Source organism: Toxotes jaculatrix, chromosome 7, assembly GCF_017976425.1.
Source record: "Toxotes jaculatrix isolate fToxJac2 chromosome 7, fToxJac2.pri, whole genome shotgun sequence".
NCBI classification, from domain to species: domain Eukaryota; kingdom Metazoa; phylum Chordata; class Actinopteri; family Toxotidae; genus Toxotes; species Toxotes jaculatrix.
The window spans coordinates 2,916,598-2,938,011 of NC_054400.1; the positions used below are offsets into that span (position 1 = coordinate 2,916,598).

Below are 21,414 nucleotides of genomic sequence, written 5' to 3' on the forward strand. Positions count from 1 at the left end.
GGGCATTTAGAATAACAAACAATGTTTCTGTGGTGTCTTTCATTCATAAATCAATGTATGAAAGAAGATGTTGGGATGAGACACTGGACAGACTATTTACAGGTGGTCAAAACATGGAGAGTGGCTCAGAGGACACTCTGATGCAGCCAGAGAAAGAGCAACACAGACACACAAAATCACTGAAATCTTTGAAACTGGTTACCAATGGTTACTTGGAACAAACCACCATTTTGACTTAGTGAAAATTATAGATTGTAATGTTGCCACCCATACCTCCATGACAACATCCGTTGGCACCTATATGTTGTACACAGTATACGGTATCCATAAACACACCTGAACACCAGACGAGGACGTTGACTCGCCTGCAATCGGGATGATCATAATTTTTTTTACGACATACAGAAGAAGTGGGTATTTAGCATTAGCAGTGAAAGCTAATGTGACTGAATAGATGAAGAAAAGAGCAAAACCCACAGAAAGTTGATAAATGCAAAGGTAAAAACATGTCTCCTATAACTAAAATTGTTCTGTTTTGCAGTTTTCGTAATTTTGATTGGCAGGTTTGAGCTTTGACTCTTTATTTAATGCAGTTAATGTGTGTTTGTCTGTTTCTACAGTGAGATCAATCATCTGGAGTCAGGTCTGGTGGTGGAGCTGTGGAATAAAGGTTTGATATGGGACACCATGATCGGCACCGCGCTGATACCGCTGGACACCATTCGACAGTCTGACGAGGTAACACACACACACACACACACACACAATGGGCTTAAAGTTAATGTCAAATTGCTGTAACGTTACACAGATTTTTTTCTGTTCAAACCTTAAAGAAAATGTGGGCATTTAGATTTAGAATTTCAGATTCTTTTCTTTGACACTCCACTGTTTCTGTAAATATCTAGAATCTTTTCTGGTGCCTGCATATCAGTGAAGTTTTGATCAAATCAGTACGGTAGTTTCAGGTAAATGCTTCACTCTCAGCAGGATTTGAATCACTTCATCAGTCAACAACTGCTCCCACTGTTCATTTTGAATAATGCTGCATGTGCCAACTGAAAGATGTGCTGCTGTAATGTCTTGGGATGTCATTTTATATATTGTGTGTGTGCTAGGCTTAGGCTGCTTAAGCTCACAACAGGCCTCTAAATAAACACACATGCTCACCACCTTCCACCTTTGAGTTCTTACTTATTAAAACACCATCTTTACCTGTCAGCTAAGTCTAAAAAACACTCTCTCAGGTTGCTAGTTAGAAGCCGTGGTCGACTCATCTAGGTGTGCTGCAGCCAGATTCGCCTCGCCTCTGGACCTCATTACTTCTCCTGAAGAGTTTTAAAGCGATGCAGCGGCGCCTGTGTAGTCGTTAATAATTCAGCCTCCGGTGTTTGACTTCTTCACTCAGTCTGAAGAGCAGTAAACGCTCATCGCTGTTCTCAGGCGGTCTGGGTCTGAATTGCCAGCCTCGCTCCTGGCGTCTTCATCTCTTCATCTTTGCTCAGGTTTATTGAGTGGCATTCCTCCTCAGCCGACCCCCGCCCTCAATTACCAAGTTGATGCTTTGGTTCTATCGTCCTTTATTTTGTTTTTCATCTACTGTTTTTCATCTTTGATCCTTCCCTCTTGACCTCTTTCCCTCTCTGTCTTCCTGTCCCTCTATTTTCTCTGTTCATCTGCATCTCTGTCCTTCAGGAGGGGCCAGGAGAGTGGACGTCTCTGGACTCAGAGGTCTTAATGAGGGAGGACGAGATCTGCGGTACCACCAACCCAACTCCACACCAAGTGCTGCTGGACACCCGCTTTGAGCTACCCTTTGGTATGCATATTTACACAAACACTGAAGAAAAAAACTGATAGTTTAGCATCTTTAGCTTCAGCTTTAGCTTCATCAGTCATACTTTACTTCAGCTTGTGAGAGCTTGTGTTCGGCTGCTGTGGTTTATCCCAGTGAGCTCCCTCGTAGAACCCCCTTATGTTAGAGCTTGAGGAGGTACCATTACGGCTCATGAAGTTTTTATGAATGGGCTTCTTCATGGTAACATTTTGGCTGCCCTGAGTATTCTCCTAAACATTCCCCAGCACTCTTTATTTCTATTTTCTGCAGTTTTTATTTTTGGAGTGTAATCAGCAGCAACTCTTTGGACCCCTTTGTTTCATTGGCAGGGTGGTAATCTGAGGGAGCTGCCTGAAATGTCTGTTCTTCAGCTGCCTTTTCCTTTCTCCTTACACTGCCTGGCACTTTATTTATCATCCCTCACCCAGTGTCATGATGGCGCTGCTTCATGCTGCTGTCCACTCATCTCAACACAAAAGCCAGGGCCTGAAGATGGAGATAAGATGGTAGTTTCCCTATTTTAGGAAACTTTGACAAATCCTTAAAGAGAAAAAAGTGGAAGTCACTGACATCCAGTTAACAACATAGGTCCTAATTAGTGGGGAGTTGCATCTGGTCATAATTTATCACAGTGAGACTTACTGAAACACACAAACATTCAAATGTCTGTCTGTAGTAGGTTGTGATTTCTGTACATGTATTTTAAATTAAATAGATATTTAATTTACAGTAGTGTATTCCAAATAAAATGCTGATCATGACTGGGGAAGATGGCAGAGACTAAAGTCAGGGTTTCATCTTTTTCCCTATTCTCATCCTTTTCTGTCTCTGGCTTTGGGGAGGACCTGTAAGGCCCCTGAGGGGGTTGCGTATTCTATTTCTGGGTGCCCAAGAGGAAAACCCCCTCATCCGCTATTAAACACACATGAATATAAGATGGGAGCACATCAGGCAGTGTGGATGGGATAAAACAGGATGCAGTAGGGAGCATGGAGGAGAGGCGACTGAGGGAAGGGTGGGGCTACAGTGCCTGTGGTCTTTTATTTACACTTGCACTTTGGCTCACATTTTGTTTTTGCACTCTCCTTCTTTCTCTGTTATCCACCTCTACCTCAGTCTTATTATCCATCCCTAACATACACTTCTCCCTCAATCCCATGTATCTTTATTATCCTCCACTTCCCTGCTTTCACCGCCCTCTCTTGCACTCTCCTCCACGTACTTTCTTGTCACTCTTTTTATTCTTCTAACTTTTAATCCATCTATTTCTTCTGTTCAATCCATCTGTCCAGATATCCCAGAAGACGAGGCTCAGTACTGGACCAGTAAACTGGAGAGAATCAATACCATGCGGATACATGACGAGGTAAGATTACTAAAGAAATCTATTTCCTGTTAATAAGTTAGACATTATTAACCTGTTAGAGACTTTAAATTGCAGCTTATTCATGAGACTTGGATTCTGAGAAAACAGAGGGGAATCCCAGCTAGGACAGACTTCCTTTTTCTTCATCTTGAAAGTAGGTAGTTGGGTAAAAAGTCACTCTGTGCCACTAAATTTTACAGGCAGTACAGGATAATATTATTCTGGTTTTGTGTGTAAAAACATAATGTGCATCCTGAAAAACTTTCACCTCTAAACCTCTAATCGTGCATTTCTGTATCCTGTTTCCATCCTACTAAAGAAATTCATGTAAGCGTAGAAGTAAATTTGCACTGACAAGTTACTGTACTAGATCACTCTCTGTAACTTCTGGTAAAATATTTTTATGGTTGAAAGAAATAATGCTTCTGAAATCTGAGGTTTTGTTTTCATTTAAGTCTGTTTGTATTTGTGTCAGACTGTGCTGTTCACAAGATTCCTCTTCTGTTTTAGCTACAGACTCTACAGCATTTTCCAGTTTTACCAAATACTGTACTGTCACACGGTGCACCCTTCTCAGTGAAGATCCAGTTTGTATTGCTCTCTGCTCCCACCTAGTGGCAAATTCTGGTTATTGCAGCACAGATGATCCATAGATACTGCACTGAAATGTGCTATTTTACCATTAAATCATTTTCCTTCACTGATCTCTTCATATTTTCTCTTTCTTCTCTCCTGTTTGTTTCTGCTTTTCGCTTGTGAAAGTATCCACTGCAGGAAGAGGTCCAGAGAAGACGAATGGCATCTGTACCCTCCCAGTGCTGTAAGTGTTAAAGTAAAAACCTGCTAAACTATATATATTCATGCCATAGCACTTTCACGTGATGGTTTATACCAGAGTTTGTGTTTGTTGTCTTTTGTGGGTGCTTTGTTCATTCCACACTGATCACTCTCATTTGGACAAAAAAAAAAAAAGTTTCTTCTTGTGTTTGATGAATAAGGAAAGAAATCTCACATCAGCCACGAGACCAGTGCTGATGCATTTTGGCGATGGTTCATTTAACCGTGCTTCAGCACAGGCCTGCTTTTCCCTGCCGCTCTTTTGTTGTGTCAATGTCGATTGCTCATACTGGATGTGAAATCGACCCTGTCATCACATTTTCAGTCCAGCTTCACTAAATTCTTATTCATCTCTCATCGGTATTAACCATTCATCATTTCCATCAGGCCTCGCTGATTTGGGTGTTTTCAGTCCCCATTACATGTTGCATACTCATTCAGCCATCACCAGTCACAGCTACTGGTTTGATTCTTTAGTAATGAAGTTTACTTCTCTTCCTGACTTGCCTCCATGCCATCAGGCAGTTGGAGTTATTTTGGATGGAGTGACCAGCAGAGTACGTATAATGGTTGTGTTCTCCCCCCTGTGACTCGTCTGTTTCTGCATGATACACTGCTGTTTACCTCTCTTTTCAAATAAGGGCCACTGCATTATCCTTTTTTGTGTTTGTATTTGAAATTTCAATTTCTGTTAACCTAGTACAAAGCGTCAGTGCCTGTTTTGTCGACATCTCTTTTATGTGGAATTTGAAGTTACATTGTTTCTATTAATCAAATTTCTCGATGTTCAAATCACTGACAGCTTGATGTTCATGCTCTTTGTATTACATGCCTGCTACCTCAAGAGGGAGCTATATCCAAACTAGCAGTGAGCAGACCATGTAACATGGTCTATCAGAGGGATATTCTACCATGAGACAAAATGAACAAGAACACTATCTGAAAATCTACTGGAGCTCTTAGAGTTTATTTGTCCTAAATAATTTGAAAGTCATACATTTGTTCATTGTATAAATCATCCAGTGTTTCACTGAAGTGTTTCCGTTGTCTTTCACCCAGCTTTCGATGACCATGATAGTGCAGTGGACGACCGGGACAGCGATTACCGCAGTGAAACTAGCAACAGACCTCCACGGTTCCACAACACCTCCCAGACAAATTCATCAGTGCACCAGTACCCGATAGGACGCAGGGTCCAACATCAAACCCTGTCCAGGGAGTCTGACTCTGTACAAAGCTATGAGCTAGACTATAGAGAAATGAGGGGACCCAGGTAAACACGCACCCACTCACAGGCACACTGAGTCAAATGCCTTGGGCTCTGATCATTTGCTCTTTTCTTTGAGCAGTCAAGTTAGCAAGAGCAGCAGGATCCAATCATAGAGGTTTTGAAACACTTATTTTAAACAAATTCTTCCATAGTCATTAAAATCATGTGAACAATGAAATTGTGAATGTTGCTATGGGAAGACAAAGTAATCCCTAACAGCTGCAACAAATGCATATGAGTTTTTCATGTGCACAACTTTGTGGTAAAAACAGATTTTGCACATTATCAAACGAAATGCTTTCCTTCCATAGAGCTGGCTTTTTCCTTTTTGCTATTCTGTTTCTTTACTTACATAAACACTTTCTTTGCATGATCTGCTGTTTTTGATTCACGTCTAATGTTTGATTTCTCTGCCTTTCTTTTTCTTTGCATCGTATTCCACTGCTTCCTGCATGGCACTTTATTTTTTTTCTTGAATCCAGACGATCTAACAGTAAGGGTGGAGTAAGAATAATCCCTGTTGACTCAGGTATGGGTGTGGAGGATTGGGAGAGTAAATACAAAGTGCCTGACTCAGGTGTCCTGGACGATTACTTGGATGCTGAGCAAAAATTATGGGAGGACGAAGACAAAAGCATCATCTACCGGATCAGCGATAGCCCTTCTGAGTCCAAAGGCAGCAGGTTCTATCAGACAGTAGAATGTGATGCACTATCCCCTGAGGATATTGAGGATCCGACTGGCAGGTCACACAGACAGAGGCATGGCTTTGGTAGTGGAGAAGTACGTTTAGTTTATAAGGAAGCCGGCAGCTTTGAGGACGAATCCTCGCCTCCTGAAATTGATATAATTCCCTCCATCAAACAGCTACGACAGCAGTCAGACAGCGAAGGTCTGCTTTACAAGACCAGACTGTGGGCCAAAACTGCCTTAGAGGAAACACTTGAGAGCTATGCAGCTTTTCGTGAGGAGGAGGCTGCTCGGGAAGAAGCTGCAAGGATCAGGGGGAGGAGTGAATATGGCTCAGTTGGTTCAGATGAGATGCAGTATTCCTTTGGATCTGAAGAGGAACTAGATGACCTGACATTCACTGAGGGGGATGCTAGTCACGAATATGAAAGTTACTACTGCCCTGGCAAGTATATGTCACCTTTTGGAGGACAAGGGTATTCAAGCAGAGGGAGAGCAGGTCGTGGACAAGATCCTATGTTGTCTCCCGTAGAAGAGCCAAGTGATGAATATGTAGATCCAATGGATGAACTGCAGAGTTTAGTTCACTCTGTGTCTGAATACCTGGCTGTAAAAGAGGAGGAGATCAACAACTATGAGTCAATGCCTAAACCAATTAGAAGAAAACTCCCAGCACTGCCAACCGACTCTAAAGCTGTGCAGCCCGAGGACAGTCATAGCAGTGAAGTCAAAGCTGAAGTTAAGGAGGACAGTGCTGTTGAGCAGGGCATAGCTGGAGTAAAGAATGCCATGAGCTCATTATTCAGTACAATCACAGGATCAAAGTCTGCCACTGAAGTAGAGGCCTCTGGCACATCTCCATCCCCCCAACCACCACAGGCAGACTCTGGTATGTCAAAGTTGCTCTCTTTAATCCCTAAAGCTAGTACTGAACCCACAGAAACCTCTGGTACCACCGATCCACCTACTTCCCAAGCATCACCCCAACCTGAGTCTGGCATTTCAAAACTGCTTTCGTTCATTCCCAAAAGTGGTGGTACTTCTCCCCCAGTGGCCATAGTTCCTCCTGCTTCTCAGGAGCCCACACCAGAAAAAAAGTTTTCCCTTCAGGCTCTTTTACCATTTCAGTCCTCTGAAACCAGTCGGCAAGCTGACTCTGATCAGGCCTCAACACGTGTTGGCACAGAGGCACAAGGCAGTGCAACCACTGCTAACCAGTCTACATCTGGGTTTGAATCCATGTTAGGAAGGCTTAGTCCTTTAAGACTTTTTTCCAGTGCACCGCCATCAAGGGAGCCATCACCTCAGCCATCAGAGCAAAGAAGTGCATCTGCTGCAAGCAGTGATTCCCAGCAAGGGTCTTTAAACAGAACTACGAGTCCTAATAGGGAGGGCTCACAAACAGAGCGACAGTTGTCAGGAGAAATGAGACCAGGTTCAGGGAGTGGATCAGTTGATTTATTGCCAGATACAGGAAGTGGATCAATTGAGCTTTTGCAAGAAACAGGAAGTGGGTCAGTAGAGCTTCTGCCAGAAACAGAGTCATCTGGTGAGCTACCTGATATTCAACAAAGAAGAACTTCTGCAATATCTGAACCAAAACCTGAAAGCAGTTCAGAAGAAGCAGGATTTTTTAGTCCTTTTAAGAAATCTCTCTCTAACCTCATATCAACAGTTCCTCCTGAAAATTCTTCACAGACTGACACCAAGCCTGCCGAGGAGTCATTTTTAGGCAGCAAACTCAAAATCCCATTTTTCTCCTCTGAAAATATTTCCATAACAACCCCACCAAAACCAGAAGGAGGTGTACTCTCAGGTATTCTTAAATTTGCATCTGGTGAAGATGCCAGTGCCCCACCAAAAAGTCCATCCCCCAGCCCTGCAAGAACTCCCTCACCAAGTCGCACCGCACTTCTTGAAAGTGTTCCAAAAGGAAACACAGAAACTGGCTGGTTTTCAAACCTCTTTAAGGTAGCCCCAAGTGAACCTGCTAAGGAACCTGCAAAACCACAAATGACTCCCACTGTGACAATAACCAAACCTAGTTGTCAAACTGAGCAACACACTGAGCAAACGGTCCCTGAAACCACAGAGAGCACTGAGTGCAGAACAGAACAACTGTCTCAAGAGCAAACAGTGTCTGAAAAAGATCCCCAGTGCACAACAGATATCGACCCTGAAGCAGATGTCACATCTAAAGATCAAGGTCCTCCCAAACCTGTGGAACATGCCACATCACAACCACAAGCCTCACAGGCTCAAGGAATTCTTTCTGGACTGTTAAAACTAGGACCAGTGGAAGATGTGTCATCTGGTAAGAAAGCCCAGGGAGGGGATGGTCAGTCTCAACAGGGTGGGCTATTTTCAGGCCTATTTTCATCCCCCTCCCCTCCTTCTCCCCAAGCACAACAGAATTCTGCCACACAGCAGTCAGGAGGACTATTGTCTGGATTTTTAAAATTTGCCTCTGACAGTGTTTCTGCTCCTTTGAATCAGTCAACAGTGCCAGGAGGCCAATCTGGCCAAATTTCAAATCAAAGGCAAGGTCAACCTGCTGCTGCACAGCCGCCATCTGGAGGAGTCTTATCTGGGCTCTTGAAGAAGGCTACAGACACAGTGACTGGGCCTCAACCAACTCAGTCCAGTCAAGAGTCACATCCAGAAGTGGCTGATCACACAGTAAAAATTGAAGGACCTGAACAAAACTTGAATCAAGGGACCACTCCCCCTACCCAGGGAGCAGGGATTTTGTCAGGATTGATTAAATTGGGTTCAACAGAAGCACCTCCCACTGTCACAGGTCAACCTGACCAGCAACAACCTGCAGCCTCTGATCAACCACCAGACCAACAGCAAAAACCAGACCAAACAACAGAACAACTACCTCCAAAAGCAACAGCAACAATGCCTCAACCTAGTGGATTATTTGGGGGTTTGTTGAAACTGACAGAAACTGCTACCCAGCCACCAAAAGCACCTTTGGGTTCACAATCTACACAACCAAATCAGCAATCAAGCAATGTGTTGTCAGGACTTTTTAACAAGATTGTTGAACCTAATCCTACTCCGTCTCAGCCACAATCAGAGTCTGGTGCTCAAGAGAATAAACAGAACCCAGTGCAGCAAGCACCTCCTCAACAAGGAGGTTTTTTCTCTGGTCTTTTTGGAATTGGAAGCCAAGACTCTGCTCCTGTAAGCCCAGCCCAGCCTCCACAAAACCGACAACAGAGTGGTCCATCCAGCCGGCAACCTAATCAGCAACCAGGCAATAGGCAAAACCTCCAAAGACAAAATCAAGTCCCTCCACAACAACCCCCCAGTAGTCCTGGAGGGATGCTGACTGGTTTATTTAACAAAATTGCAGATGCAGGCACCCCACAGTCTTCAGCAGGGAGTCAATCAGAGCATCAACAGGCACAAAGAACAGGTCCTAAGATGACCCAGCAACCACCTAATCAACAGGGGGGCTTCCTGTCTGGGTTGTTTTCAACAGGTCCTACTCCTCCAGCACAACAGCAGCCACCTGTTAGTCATCCAAACCAGCATCAACCCCAACAGGGTAATAGACAACCTCTGCGAAGGCAAAACCAGATACCTCCACAACCTGCTGCTTCAGCACCAGAGCCACAGCAGGGTGGGCTGTTGTCAGGGCTTTTTAATAAGTTAGCATCTACTGACAATGTTCCACAACAGCCCACCCAAAAGACTGGGTCTGGTCAACCTGGACCTGCTGGACCTGGTCAACCTGCTGGTCAACAGTCATCTCAACCCAGTCAGCAAGGGGGATTCTTGTCAGGTCTGTTTGGTCAGACATCACCTCAACAACAGCCTGCCAAAACAGAAAGTCCTCAACCTACAGCAACTCAGCAGCCTAGTCAAAGTGGAGGTTTACTTTCGGGCATTCTGAAACTTGCGTCTGGTGAAAATGTGCCACAGGAACAACAGTCATCCCAGCCTGCACAGACAGGTCAACCGTCTGTTAAATCAGGGCAAAATCCAGCCCAGTCTGAATCAGGGGGATTATTCTCTGACCTGTTAAACAAAATTTCAGGTACTGGGGAACAGTCATCATCACCTGCTAATGAGGTGAACCTTCAAAAAACACAGCAACAGCAGCCACGAGCAGGACAGGGGCGACCACAGATTCAGAGAATCAAACCAGTAGAGATGCATTCCTCCCAAGATGCAGCCACAGATAAGGACTTAAAAGGTCCAGCTCAAAAAGGTTTCCTCTCAGGTCTTTTTAGTGGCACAGAGGAGCCATCATCAAAGTCACAGCAGCCATCAGCCCCTCAGCCTGGGAAGGAGGAACCAAAAACCAGCACAAGTAGCACATCTCCTGGTTTGTTATCCAGCATTTTCAAAACAGGCTCCAGTGACAGTAGCACTTCTGTTCCTGGGAAGGAAAGTGAAAAAGGCCTTCTTGGTCGTTTATTACCAAAGAGTAAGGAGGATGTCCCTTCAAGTACAGCAACAGTCACAACTGCTGCTGGTATAGATACCCATAAAGTACCTCTGCAGTCTGAGGCTTGGCAAGATCCTACAATCTCTCCAACCCAACGTTATCTAGAGGAAATTCAGCGTCTCTTGTATGGGACAGCAGATGAGTATGGTTACAAGGATCTTTTATACAACTTTACAGAACATGGTGTTATTCCACCAGAGCTTTATGAGCATCAGTGTCTTATAGAAGCTCTTCTGTGGCAGCAACTCAATGATTATGCCCTTGCTGAGGCCCTTGCTACTCAAGTTCAGGAACGCTACCAGGCATGCCAAGGGCATATATCTCCCACGGTTAGAACACCTCAATGGGAGAATCACATTTGGTTAAATCCTAAAGAAATGGACATCAGTGACTTCAATGTGCCCTCACATCCTTGGAGGGATGCTGCTGCCCAGCTTTTTGAGAGCAGAAATCGCTTTCTTGAGCCAGATGAAGATGTTGTTTTGTTTGACATGAGTTGCAGAGACAAGAAACCCTGGAGTAGCTGTGACCATTTGAATGATCTTGACAGGAATCGAAAACCTTGGATTGCTACAGGAACTGCTCTAAATCTGTCCATGGAAAAAACAAAGACACGGTTGAGTAGATGTCAGTCACTTACAGAATGCAGTGTACAGGAATTCAGCAAAGTAGTAGAAAAAAGTGGTATAAGTTGCGAAGTGAAAGATGAAGACTTTGGGTTGAAATCAGCAACTGAGTTTTTGAAACGACTTGCCTCAAAAAAAGGTCCAATGGACTTAACACATGGTGCTATGGATTTAAGCAGCTCTGCAGGAGCTACAGGAGATATAGATGATGATGTTCTCTTTGAAGATTCTGAGTGGTATCAACAATGGCTTTCACTTTTGGAGCAAGGGTTGTGGTGGCCAGCTGAGGTTGGAGACTGTGGATATTATGTTTATACAGATGAGGAATACATCTATTCCCTTCTAACTGACAGAGCTGGAAGACATCTCTATGCTTGTGCTGCACCAGAGGATGTACAAGCTCTAGGAAATATCACTGAAAATATTGCTAAAATTCTGAAACAAAAAGAAAGGGACAAAGTGACCCTTTGTGGTTTTAAAATCCCCCTCTGCCTTGAGGATAAAGGCCTCTTGATTCCAGAGCAGCAACAGAATAAGTTAGTGCTTTCAGATGCACCCATGGACCTAACTTCTGCCCTTAGAAAAGGTGAAAAAATAATGAACATGAATTTAGAAAGCTTTTCTCAAATGTTTCAGGAATCCATATCTTCTCAAGTAGAGCAGCCTGTAGACTTTACTGTGTACAAGCTTAAAAAGATCAAGGTGGAATCAGTACAAAATAGTTATAGCTGTCAAGAGGAGCCAATGGAGGCAGCTGATCTTACTTTAATGGCACTAAAAGGAGGGCATGGGGGGCCATACTGGAAGAACCAGAGGATTTCAGATGTGTGTACACCCTCAACTGCACCTTCCCCGAGGTGCTTTTCAACACAAATCCCTCCAAACAGACGTAACCCAATTCCTGAAATCAGGATTGCACATGTAGATGATACACCTGCAGACCAAACAAAACAAAAGCCAAGCTCTATATTTTCACCTGTTGGAGGAATCACTGGAATGTCTTCTAACACTGATGCAAGTAAAATTAAGACAGTGTCATCCCCAATGCCTGGTATATCTCCATCGGTTTCTAGGAAGGTTTCAGAAACTTCAACAATTTCCAGAAATCTACATGAGACTCCTTCAGCTTCAAAAATACCAGGACCTGTACAGACAGGAAGGAAACTTCCTACACCACCAGTTGTTAGTAAAGTGGACAACGCTTCAGGTCTTCCAGCCCAGCCAACTTCTGTGAGGAGTTTACCCACTACACCTACCTCAACTGTGCCTTCAGTTTCCACACAGAGACCCCTGCTTAGCAGGCAACAATCTCAGGCAGACAAACCCAGAGCATTATCACAAGCAAATAAGACTATGGTCACAGGGACGTGTGACATTAGCACAGTCAGCAGTACTTCAGCAGTGGACCAAGCATCCTCCCTGTCTCAAAAGCAACCACAAGATTCATCTCAGAAATTTTCGCCACAGTTACATATACTGAATGACTCAATTAAATATAATGAAGCCTACCTTCACAACAGAAATCATAACTTTGGCATTCCTTCTTGCCCTCAAATAAGCAATAAAGTCATAGATTTGTCTGCCACAATTAATAAAAACAAAAATATCAAACATAAAGATGCCAACATAGAATCTACGCAAAGAGATGAAGTTGTTGACTGTACAAAGTACAAGTTGAAAAGATTCAAAGAAAGGAAGCAGATGGATTCTCTGGATACAAATGTGGACTTGACTGACAAGACCACAGTTGCTGTAGATCTTACAAAACAGACTGAGGAAGATGAAGTGGAATTGCTCAATTCTCAGTGTCTCACAGTGGGCACTTTACAGGAAAGTCCTGGAGTTTCAGTTCTGGAAACACATTCTCCGACCATCCATAGGCCAGTGGATCAACACAGCAAACCAGAGAGGAGGTTATCCAGTCCTCAGGTTAGAGTTGGCCATATCTCCTCTACAATGCATATCCAAAGACCACCAGCCTCCCACAATACCTGTATAACAACTAAGACAAATCAAACTGATGTTAAAGCTTCTGACAAAGGTGCAAAAGACATTTCATCCAGACCACCTCTTACACCATCTGATGAATTATCAAAGAGCTCTCACTCTGACATAATGTTATCAGCAACAACAAGCTCCTCTGTTTCTAACATTTCAAGTAAAGCATCAGGCCTCGATGGTGATCTCAAACACACACCAAAAATTGGATCGATGCAGCCGGTACATACCTCACCACTGGTAAGCCCAGTTATGAAAAAACAAGTGGAACCTCAAGAACAACAACTGCAGATGCACCAAAGCCCACCAATAGTTAAAACTGGTTTTAGACAGCAGACTTCTGTTGACTGTAAGACAGCAATTCTCACATCTCCTTCCTATCAGTCAAATGGAAATGCTCAGAAATATCAGGAGACCACTGCACCAGCAAACTCAATTAAAGCTACACTAGATATGTCTACCAAGAGAACAATCAAGGAGACTAAGCAAACTGTTGTGCCATCAGAGCATCCTGGCTGTGAGGCACTGTCACTGACAAAGAGAAAACCACTAACTTCTGAGAAGACAGACACCAGTCCGAGTCATCACGGATCCATTGACTTGTCACATACAGCAGAATCTCCGGAGGCTCAGGGACAAACAACAGAGTATATTCATTCGCTACCTTTTGAGGAACATCATTCTCGTATTGCAATGGACAATCAAGTAAAATGTTCTGTTCTCAAAAACGAGATTCCATCTGGTAGTAGGAGAGTATTGTTACCAAGACAGCAGCCTCTTTTAGTTCAGTCTTCTGAATCCCTTGAAATTTATAAACCACCCCAGCAAACCACAGCACCAGCCAATACAGTTAAGGCCACATTAGACATGACTTCAAAATCTGCTGCCAAATTAAAGGAGGTGGTTCCGAAAGCTAGAACAGGTGATGCCCTCACTGAGGCTGTACCACTAATGAGAGGCAAGCCTAGTGTTCGTGAACTTGCACGAAAAAATTCTGTTGGTATACCACTAGTTGTAGATATCCCCTCTCAAGAACCTTGTTGTGAAATAATGGTCAACTCCCCTGCATATGCACAGGAGGAGTTTGAGAATAAGACTCAGTGCTACACAGATTCTATTCTAAATCAACAGTCTCAGCAAAGCAAACCTGGTGTCTTTGCCAAGTCAAATCACTTAACTTTACAGTCATCAGCTACTGTTCAAACTCATCAGACATCCACTTCCACAAATGCTGTAGCACTGGATATGTCACCCAAGCCATGCCAAGCCACTGACGGAACGACGCCAGAATATGAGTCTATTCAAAGTGAAGCAGTTTCACTTGTTAATAAGCCAAGTCCAAGAGCAATTGCCAGAAAGGATTCTGTTGGTATTCCTTTGGTAGTTGAACCAGCACCACTGGAGTCAACATGTCAGAAGCCACCTCAAACCAGGATTCCAGTGCAAAAACAGCAAACCCTGGATAGAAATATTGTCGCAGTTCTGCATCAACCACTTCCCAGTAATAAGACAGTGCAGCGCTCTGAGACCAGTGGTATTTCACTGTCCATTATCCAGCCTTATCCACTCTCCACAGCTCCAGCTAACTCAGTTAAAGACACGTTAGATATGTCAACCAAGGCATCTAAATCAGACACAGTGATAAACCATTCAGATCCAGTATCACTGGTAAGAACAAGGCCATCAAGTTTTGCACATTCTCAAAGAGATTTGGATGTTGTTCCACTAATTGTGGAAACACACCTCTCCCAAGAGCAACCTAAAAGGCAACAGACACTGGTAGGATGGCAAGAAAAGATGAAACAAGGACTTATGCACAGTGAATCTCAAGAAGTTGATCGAAGATCATCAGCACCTGCCAACTCCATAAAAAGCTTCTTAGACATGTCTCCAAAACCACATCACAAACAGTCTGAAATAGCTCCTGATATCTTGCCAACTGAAGCTGTGCCACTGGTCAGAAACAGGGCAACTGCATCAATCAATAGTTCTGCTGGTGTACCACTCATAGTGGAGCAATCTGTACACCAACAAGCAAGACAAACCTTGAGTGGAATCAACACAACTGAGACACTACATAGGCATGTAAATACCTACCACAGTAATCGTGTCTTTTCTGGTATGAGTATCACCTGCAAGGATACACACCAACAAAATAAGCCAGTGGACTTCTCAGCCAAAGACAGCCTAAATACAGCTAACATTTCAAGTTATCACATTCAGCCAGAAGATGGGCGGCCCATGAATTGCACTAATAACAAGGCAAAGAAAGAAATATTTGAAAGAAAACAAACTGGAAAGCAATCAGAAAAGAAAGCATTACCAGGTATTGTTGACCTAACTGTGGATCCTCAGAACAAAACCACAGCTACCAGTCACCAGTTACAAAATGCAAAGGATCTTTCCTCTCCTTATGTGTCCTCTCAGTCTCAAATTAGTTTTAACCAGCAGCAGCAGTATATTATTCCACCCACTCTTAATGAGATCAGAGAGGATACAGCAATTTCTCAAACTCAAAAGTCATTACAATATAGGGGATATACTGTTGATAAACAAGCCATCACCCAACCTGGAATAAATTCTGGAAGGCAGACGGGAACAGGACTGAACTCTGCACCAGTGAATACTTCAGTTTCTTCTTTGATACCTATTCAAAGCAAAATGCAACCTCCTCAAAATTTTGCTGTCCAGGCTAAGCAGGACAGCAGTTCATATCAACATGTCAGTAATGTACATGTTGAATCCTGGAAGCCTGATCATTTGCCTCCAAACGTACCTCAGTTGCAAACACAACATTCAGTCCCACAGCAGCAATACCAGCAATCTGGTTTGGAAATTGGCAGGACCTCACCAGGACCTGTTAGGTCTCAAACAAAGCCTCCAAAGTTGCAAAGACAAGATACAAATGCTCAGCATGACATGACGTCGAGACCCAAAATTCTTATCAAGCAGCCAACCGTGGACAGCTATGGGAGCATTGAGGAAAGTTCATCAGAATCTGGAGCAATGACAAGTAATGGAGAGTCATTACCCCCTTTTTCTACTCATCAACTATATGGTAGATACCAAACTGTTCCTACCTCACAGTCCTCAAAAATTCAGCCACTGCCTGTTTCGATTATTCAACAAACACATGCTCCTTCGCTGCGATCCTTGGCTATACAACCTATGCTAAGTACTGCACCTACCGATACAAAAGAACCTCTTCCACTTTATAAACAACCTGATCCGGGCCAATGCACTGTCACTGTTGAGCAATATCATGGACCAACTATACCCTCAAGTCCTGTGGCTTCAAATCAAAGTGAATCAGCGGCCAGTGCACTTACAACACTACCCACCACAAAACATGACCCAGTGCCTATAAAACAGGCAGAGAGTAGTTATCTGAATCAGGGCATTGAAGCAAAAATGAAAGGACCAGAGGTATCTTCAACACCAGTAGGATCAACATCTGTCAAGGGTTTGATTTCATTATTTAGTGGTTTGGGATCACAATCCTCTGCCTCTGTCAGTACAGAACCAGTTGCTTTCATCCCCCACCACAATCAAACTGTGTCAAAATCTATGGACCAGAGGACGCAGATTACTCCAACACAGACTACTGCTGTTAGCCGTGTTTCAGCTGGTGTTGAAGAGGCAACTTTCCCATCTACCTCTGTTGTTTTAGGGCCACAAATGCATGTTGAGCCAAGTTCCCTGCCTTGTACCCCAGCTCTCGTTAGTGACCAAAATGACTCTTATTCTGAATTACACAATGAAGATAATGATATGTCAAGCAGGAAAAGCCCTCTGAAATCTCCAACTACACAAATGAAATCCTTCACTGACTCTAGCCCAGTTACAGTTGGAGGTGAGCTAGCTCAGTCTGCAGCCCTGCAGACACGGTTAACTCAAGCATCATCACTAATGCCTGAATCACAATACAGTGAAAAAGATTCAATTTTGAGTGGTGTGAGCCCTCAGACATCCCCAGTGATATCTCCTGTGGCCTCTCCCTCCAAGGAGTCACCAGTCTGTGGTTTGAAGTTTACATCTATTTCTCAAGATTATCAGCAAGAGGAAACACCTGTAAGGGAGACACCAGGCAAAGAATTGCCCCCTCCTGAATCTTCACCAGCTAAACCACGTCCTGAAGGAATCCTAAGTAAAGGCAGTTCAGAAGAAATTTCAGAAACATTGTCAGAGTTTGCATCTAAGACAGTTACCAAAGAGGCCACCACAGATAACATGGCTGTATCTGAATCAGACATGTTAAAGCAGCAAAGTACAGAGGAAACCAAACAAACTATATCCACAGAATCGGTCAGTGCCAGTACTGGATTTGGTGAGGTCCCTTCTGCTAACACATCACATGGAAGAATTAGCCATCCAAGGTCAATCTACATTGGCATTAATTCCTCAGAAGCACCCCCTGTTGATACAGAGCAAAAACCTTATGTTAGACTGCCCCATATTTTTGTCTCAGCAGCAAGTTCACCAGAAGAAGAGACAAATGAGCGTGAGCTCAACGAAGATAGCAAGCCTGAACTGCCAGAAGTTAGTACTTCTTCAGAAGTACCAGACGTTGGTGCTGCTTCAGAATCACCAACTCCCATTGCTTCCATTGTTCCCATTGAAGACTGTAAAGAATTTCTATCTGCTCATGTTGTTGCACAGTCTGGTATGTTTGAGGATGCTACTGCTACAGAAATCAAGACCACAGAGACATCCATTGCTTCCATTGCTCCCATTGCAGTAACACCACCAGACTGTAAGGAATCTTTATCTGCTGATATTGTTGCACAGTCTGGTATGTCTGAGGATGCTACGGCTACAGAAATCAAGACCACAGAGGCATCCACTGAATCGGATCAGGTGAAGACCTGCTCACCAGAGATGTCGCCTACACTGACTACAGCAGATTGGAAGCATACAGATGAACATGACTTGCAGAACATCCTGACCAAGGAAAGCTCAACCACAGAAGCTGCCCTCTCAGAAGTTGAAGTAAAACCAGAGACCACCAAGGTTTGTGAGTCACCACTTGAGCCATCTTCCAAGGACAGAAAATTAACAGCTTCAGACGAAACACCAGTGGAAGTAGTTAAGCCTCTCACTGACCTGGCCTGCCAGGTTGAAGACACAACTTCAGTGCTTGCACCACCAGAAAGTGCTAAAACTCTTGAAGAGTTAGGCAACAAGAATGAAAGCACATCTTCAGATGTTGTATCATCTTCAGACGTTCAGTCTCTTGATACGTTGTCACAGACAGAAGTATCTTCAACGTCAGATGTAAAATCACCTGGAGGAGTCCCGCAGCTTCAGGACAAAACTGAAGGAGATGACACCAAATCTGCCCCTGAGCCCAGCCTTGCCAAACCTCCCACAGAGGAAATCATGACCTCCAAGGAGGATAGTTTTGATGTCAAGGTTGATCAGCCTGTGGGTGAACATCCTAATGAGCAGGCAGGAAAAGGCTTATTTTCTGTGTTTAGTGGCTCCAGTGCAACCCCACAGCAGACGCCCTCCCAAACTGGATTGTCAATACTTGGTGGGATTCTTCCTGGCTCATCTACCAAAGACACTCCTGGCACAGGATTACTTTCAATGTTTGGTGGGTCAAATGCCCCATCTTCATCTGGATCCAAAGAACCACCTCCGTCAACCCCACAAGAGCCCCAGGGAAAAGGCATATTCTCTATGTTTGGTGGATCTAGTAGTCAGCCACCACTTGGCCCTAGAGGTCCAACCGTTGGAGGTGTGCGGCCTAGAGGTCCTCCACCCAAAGAACCTCCAGCCAAAGGTCTGTTTTCCATGTTTGGTGCATCTGCACCTCAGCAACCACCCAGTCCCAGAGGTCATCCTGGCGGTAGTGCCACACCAAGAGGACCTTCCACTGGATCTTCATTATTTGGTGGCATCCTCCCAGGTTCTACTACAAACAAAGATACCTCTGGTGCAGGGTTGTTTTCCAAGTTTGGGGGTCTTGGTGCCCAGTCCCAAACTGGGCCTAGAATACCTACACCAGGGCCAACAGTTACACCACCAGGACCTAGAGGTTCAGAGCCCTCAGGAAAAGGACTGTTCTCTATGTTTGGTGGACAAAACCAGCAAGCATCAGAAGCGCATCCTACAGCTTCTAAACAGCCTGAATCAGAGGGTGTGTTCAAAGCTTCCTCTGTGTTTTCACTTGGTGGGAATTCTGATGGTAACAAATCTAAAACTGGGTTTGGTCTATTTGGAATGTCTTTCTTGGAGGAAACCAAAACAGAGCCAGAAACAGTTGCTCCTGTGAAGGAGGAGATTGTCTTGGAACAAGTGAAACCACCAGATTTTTCAGAAGAAGCAAAGGATCATGTTGAGGCAATGGAAAATGTATCATCTGAGCCTCTTTCTTCATCATCAGTTAAGGGGAAACTCCAAGTAGAACAGGCATGCCAGGATGTTCAAGATTCAACCTCAGACGTTGCTTTAAGTACCACTGAAAATTCCATTACCCTAACAGATCCACATCTAGAGGGGGACACAATGCAACAACAGCTTTCTTGTGATAAAAATGCCTCAGTTGTGGTTGAAACTTCTGTCACAGATGCACCCAATGAGACTAGTAAAGAATTACCAGTAGAGAAAGAGACACTACTGGACGAACAGGCTGCAAAACCTGAAAGTGAGGAACAGTCAGAGATCCAAAAAGAGGGTAAAGAAATGAAAGATACACTAGGTGCTGAAAGAGAAGATGCTGAATCAGAAACAGATACTTTCAAAAATAAGAGCACAGGTGATGATACTGACTTAACTGCCATCATAAGCCCATCAGAAAAAGGTGATGATATTCAGATGCCAGAAAATGTTACAGATGATGTTGACAAAAGCACAAGATCGGATATTATAAGAGTGGAACAAGTGAAAGATGTTAATGAAGGAGAGATCACTACTCCAGAGGCAGAAATACAAACTGAGGAGCCAAAGAAAGCTGGTAGTGGAGAAGAAGCAGCTGTTGCAGATATGGAAAAATCATATGAGGAGCCTTTGAATGTTTCTCATGAAGAAAAAACAGCAGTTACTGATTTGGACAAATTAAATGAGGAACCTTTAAAGGTTGTTGGTGATGAACAAGCAGCTGTTGCATATGTAGAAAAGTCTACTGAAGAGGCAACTGTACTTGATTCAGTGACAGCAGTTACAGAGAAACCTACTGCAGAATCCGTGGTGGGTGCAGAGACTGCAGTGTCAGAATCAGAAAAATCTGTTGAAGAAGACCTGAAAGCCAAATCTGATGAGACTGCAAAGGAACCATCTGAGGCAAAATTACAGCTTGGGGAGGCTGTTTCAGAACCTGCACATGGATTAGAGAAACCTTCTGAAAGCAGTTCCATTACAGTAGTCTCATCAACAGATAAAGGAAACACTGATGTTACCAGCTCACCAGAAATCACGACATCTCAAGCTGTGGGGCCTGTGAAAGATCCATCATTGGAACCTGCTAGTCCATTACCACAGCAACAGCCCAGGCCAGGCATGGCCAGGCCACCTGGCCCACCAGGACAAAGGATGGGAGCACCAAGGATGGGAGGGCCACGAATGGGAGGGCCAAGAATGGCTGGACCAAGAATGGCTGGACCAAGGCAGCCAGGACCACAGAAACCCCCAGAACAAGCTCCATTTTCTGGCTTTATGTCTATGTTTTCTACCCCAAATGCCCCAAGTAAACCACCAACTGTTGGTGGATTTTTTTCAAGTTCACCTGGTTCATTTTTTGGATCATCACCTTCTCCTCGTCAGCCACAACAACAACAACAGCAGCAGCAGCAGCAGCAACAGAAAAGCTTTTTTGGCCTTCCAAGTAGCATTGCCACAGAATCCCTTACCAGTGACCTATTTGGTATATTCAAAGGACCTGAGACAACAAAAGCTGAGGAACCTCAACAGTCTGGCGCAGAGTCTGGACACAGAGACACTATTGCAAACGTAACAGTCTCTGAGAGCACTGAAAAGACAGATACAGAAAGAACACCTTCATCTGGAGATGGACATGATAAAAACACTGAGGACCCCGAAAAAGGGTTAGTGGAGGAGGCAGAACGAACAGACAAAACAGAGGAAGAAGAAAGTTCTGTGACTGAATCCACCACGAAAACTGATTTCCTTGAGAAAAAAGCAGAGGATGATGAGACCGCTGAGCATTTACAGGAACCAGCTTCTGCAGTGCCTGACAAAAATGAACCACCCCCAGCTCCTGAAACCAAAGGCATATTTGAAATACCAGGTCTGACTGCCCCTAAATTTGGTTTTATGTCTGCAGCTGCTGAAGGTACATCATCTATTGGATCCCTTTTCTCCACTACT

General features: G+C 44.0%; 1 protein-coding gene across 1 annotated transcript in view; it reads left to right on the forward strand.

The window, feature by feature from the left end:
* LOC121184799 (protein unc-13 homolog B-like) overlaps positions 1 to 21,414 on the forward strand; it is a 125,258-nt gene that overhangs the window by 27,555 nt on the left and 76,289 nt on the right. Inside the window, exons 4-8 of the mRNA XM_041042681.1 lie at positions 621 to 738; positions 1,693 to 1,816; positions 3,127 to 3,200; positions 3,963 to 4,020; positions 5,097 to 5,310. Of these exons, the coding sequence (XP_040898615.1) occupies positions 621 to 738; positions 1,693 to 1,816; positions 3,127 to 3,200; positions 3,963 to 4,020; positions 5,097 to 5,310 (588 nt within the window). The remainder of the gene's footprint in view (positions 1 to 620; positions 739 to 1,692; positions 1,817 to 3,126; positions 3,201 to 3,962; positions 4,021 to 5,096; positions 5,311 to 21,414) is intronic.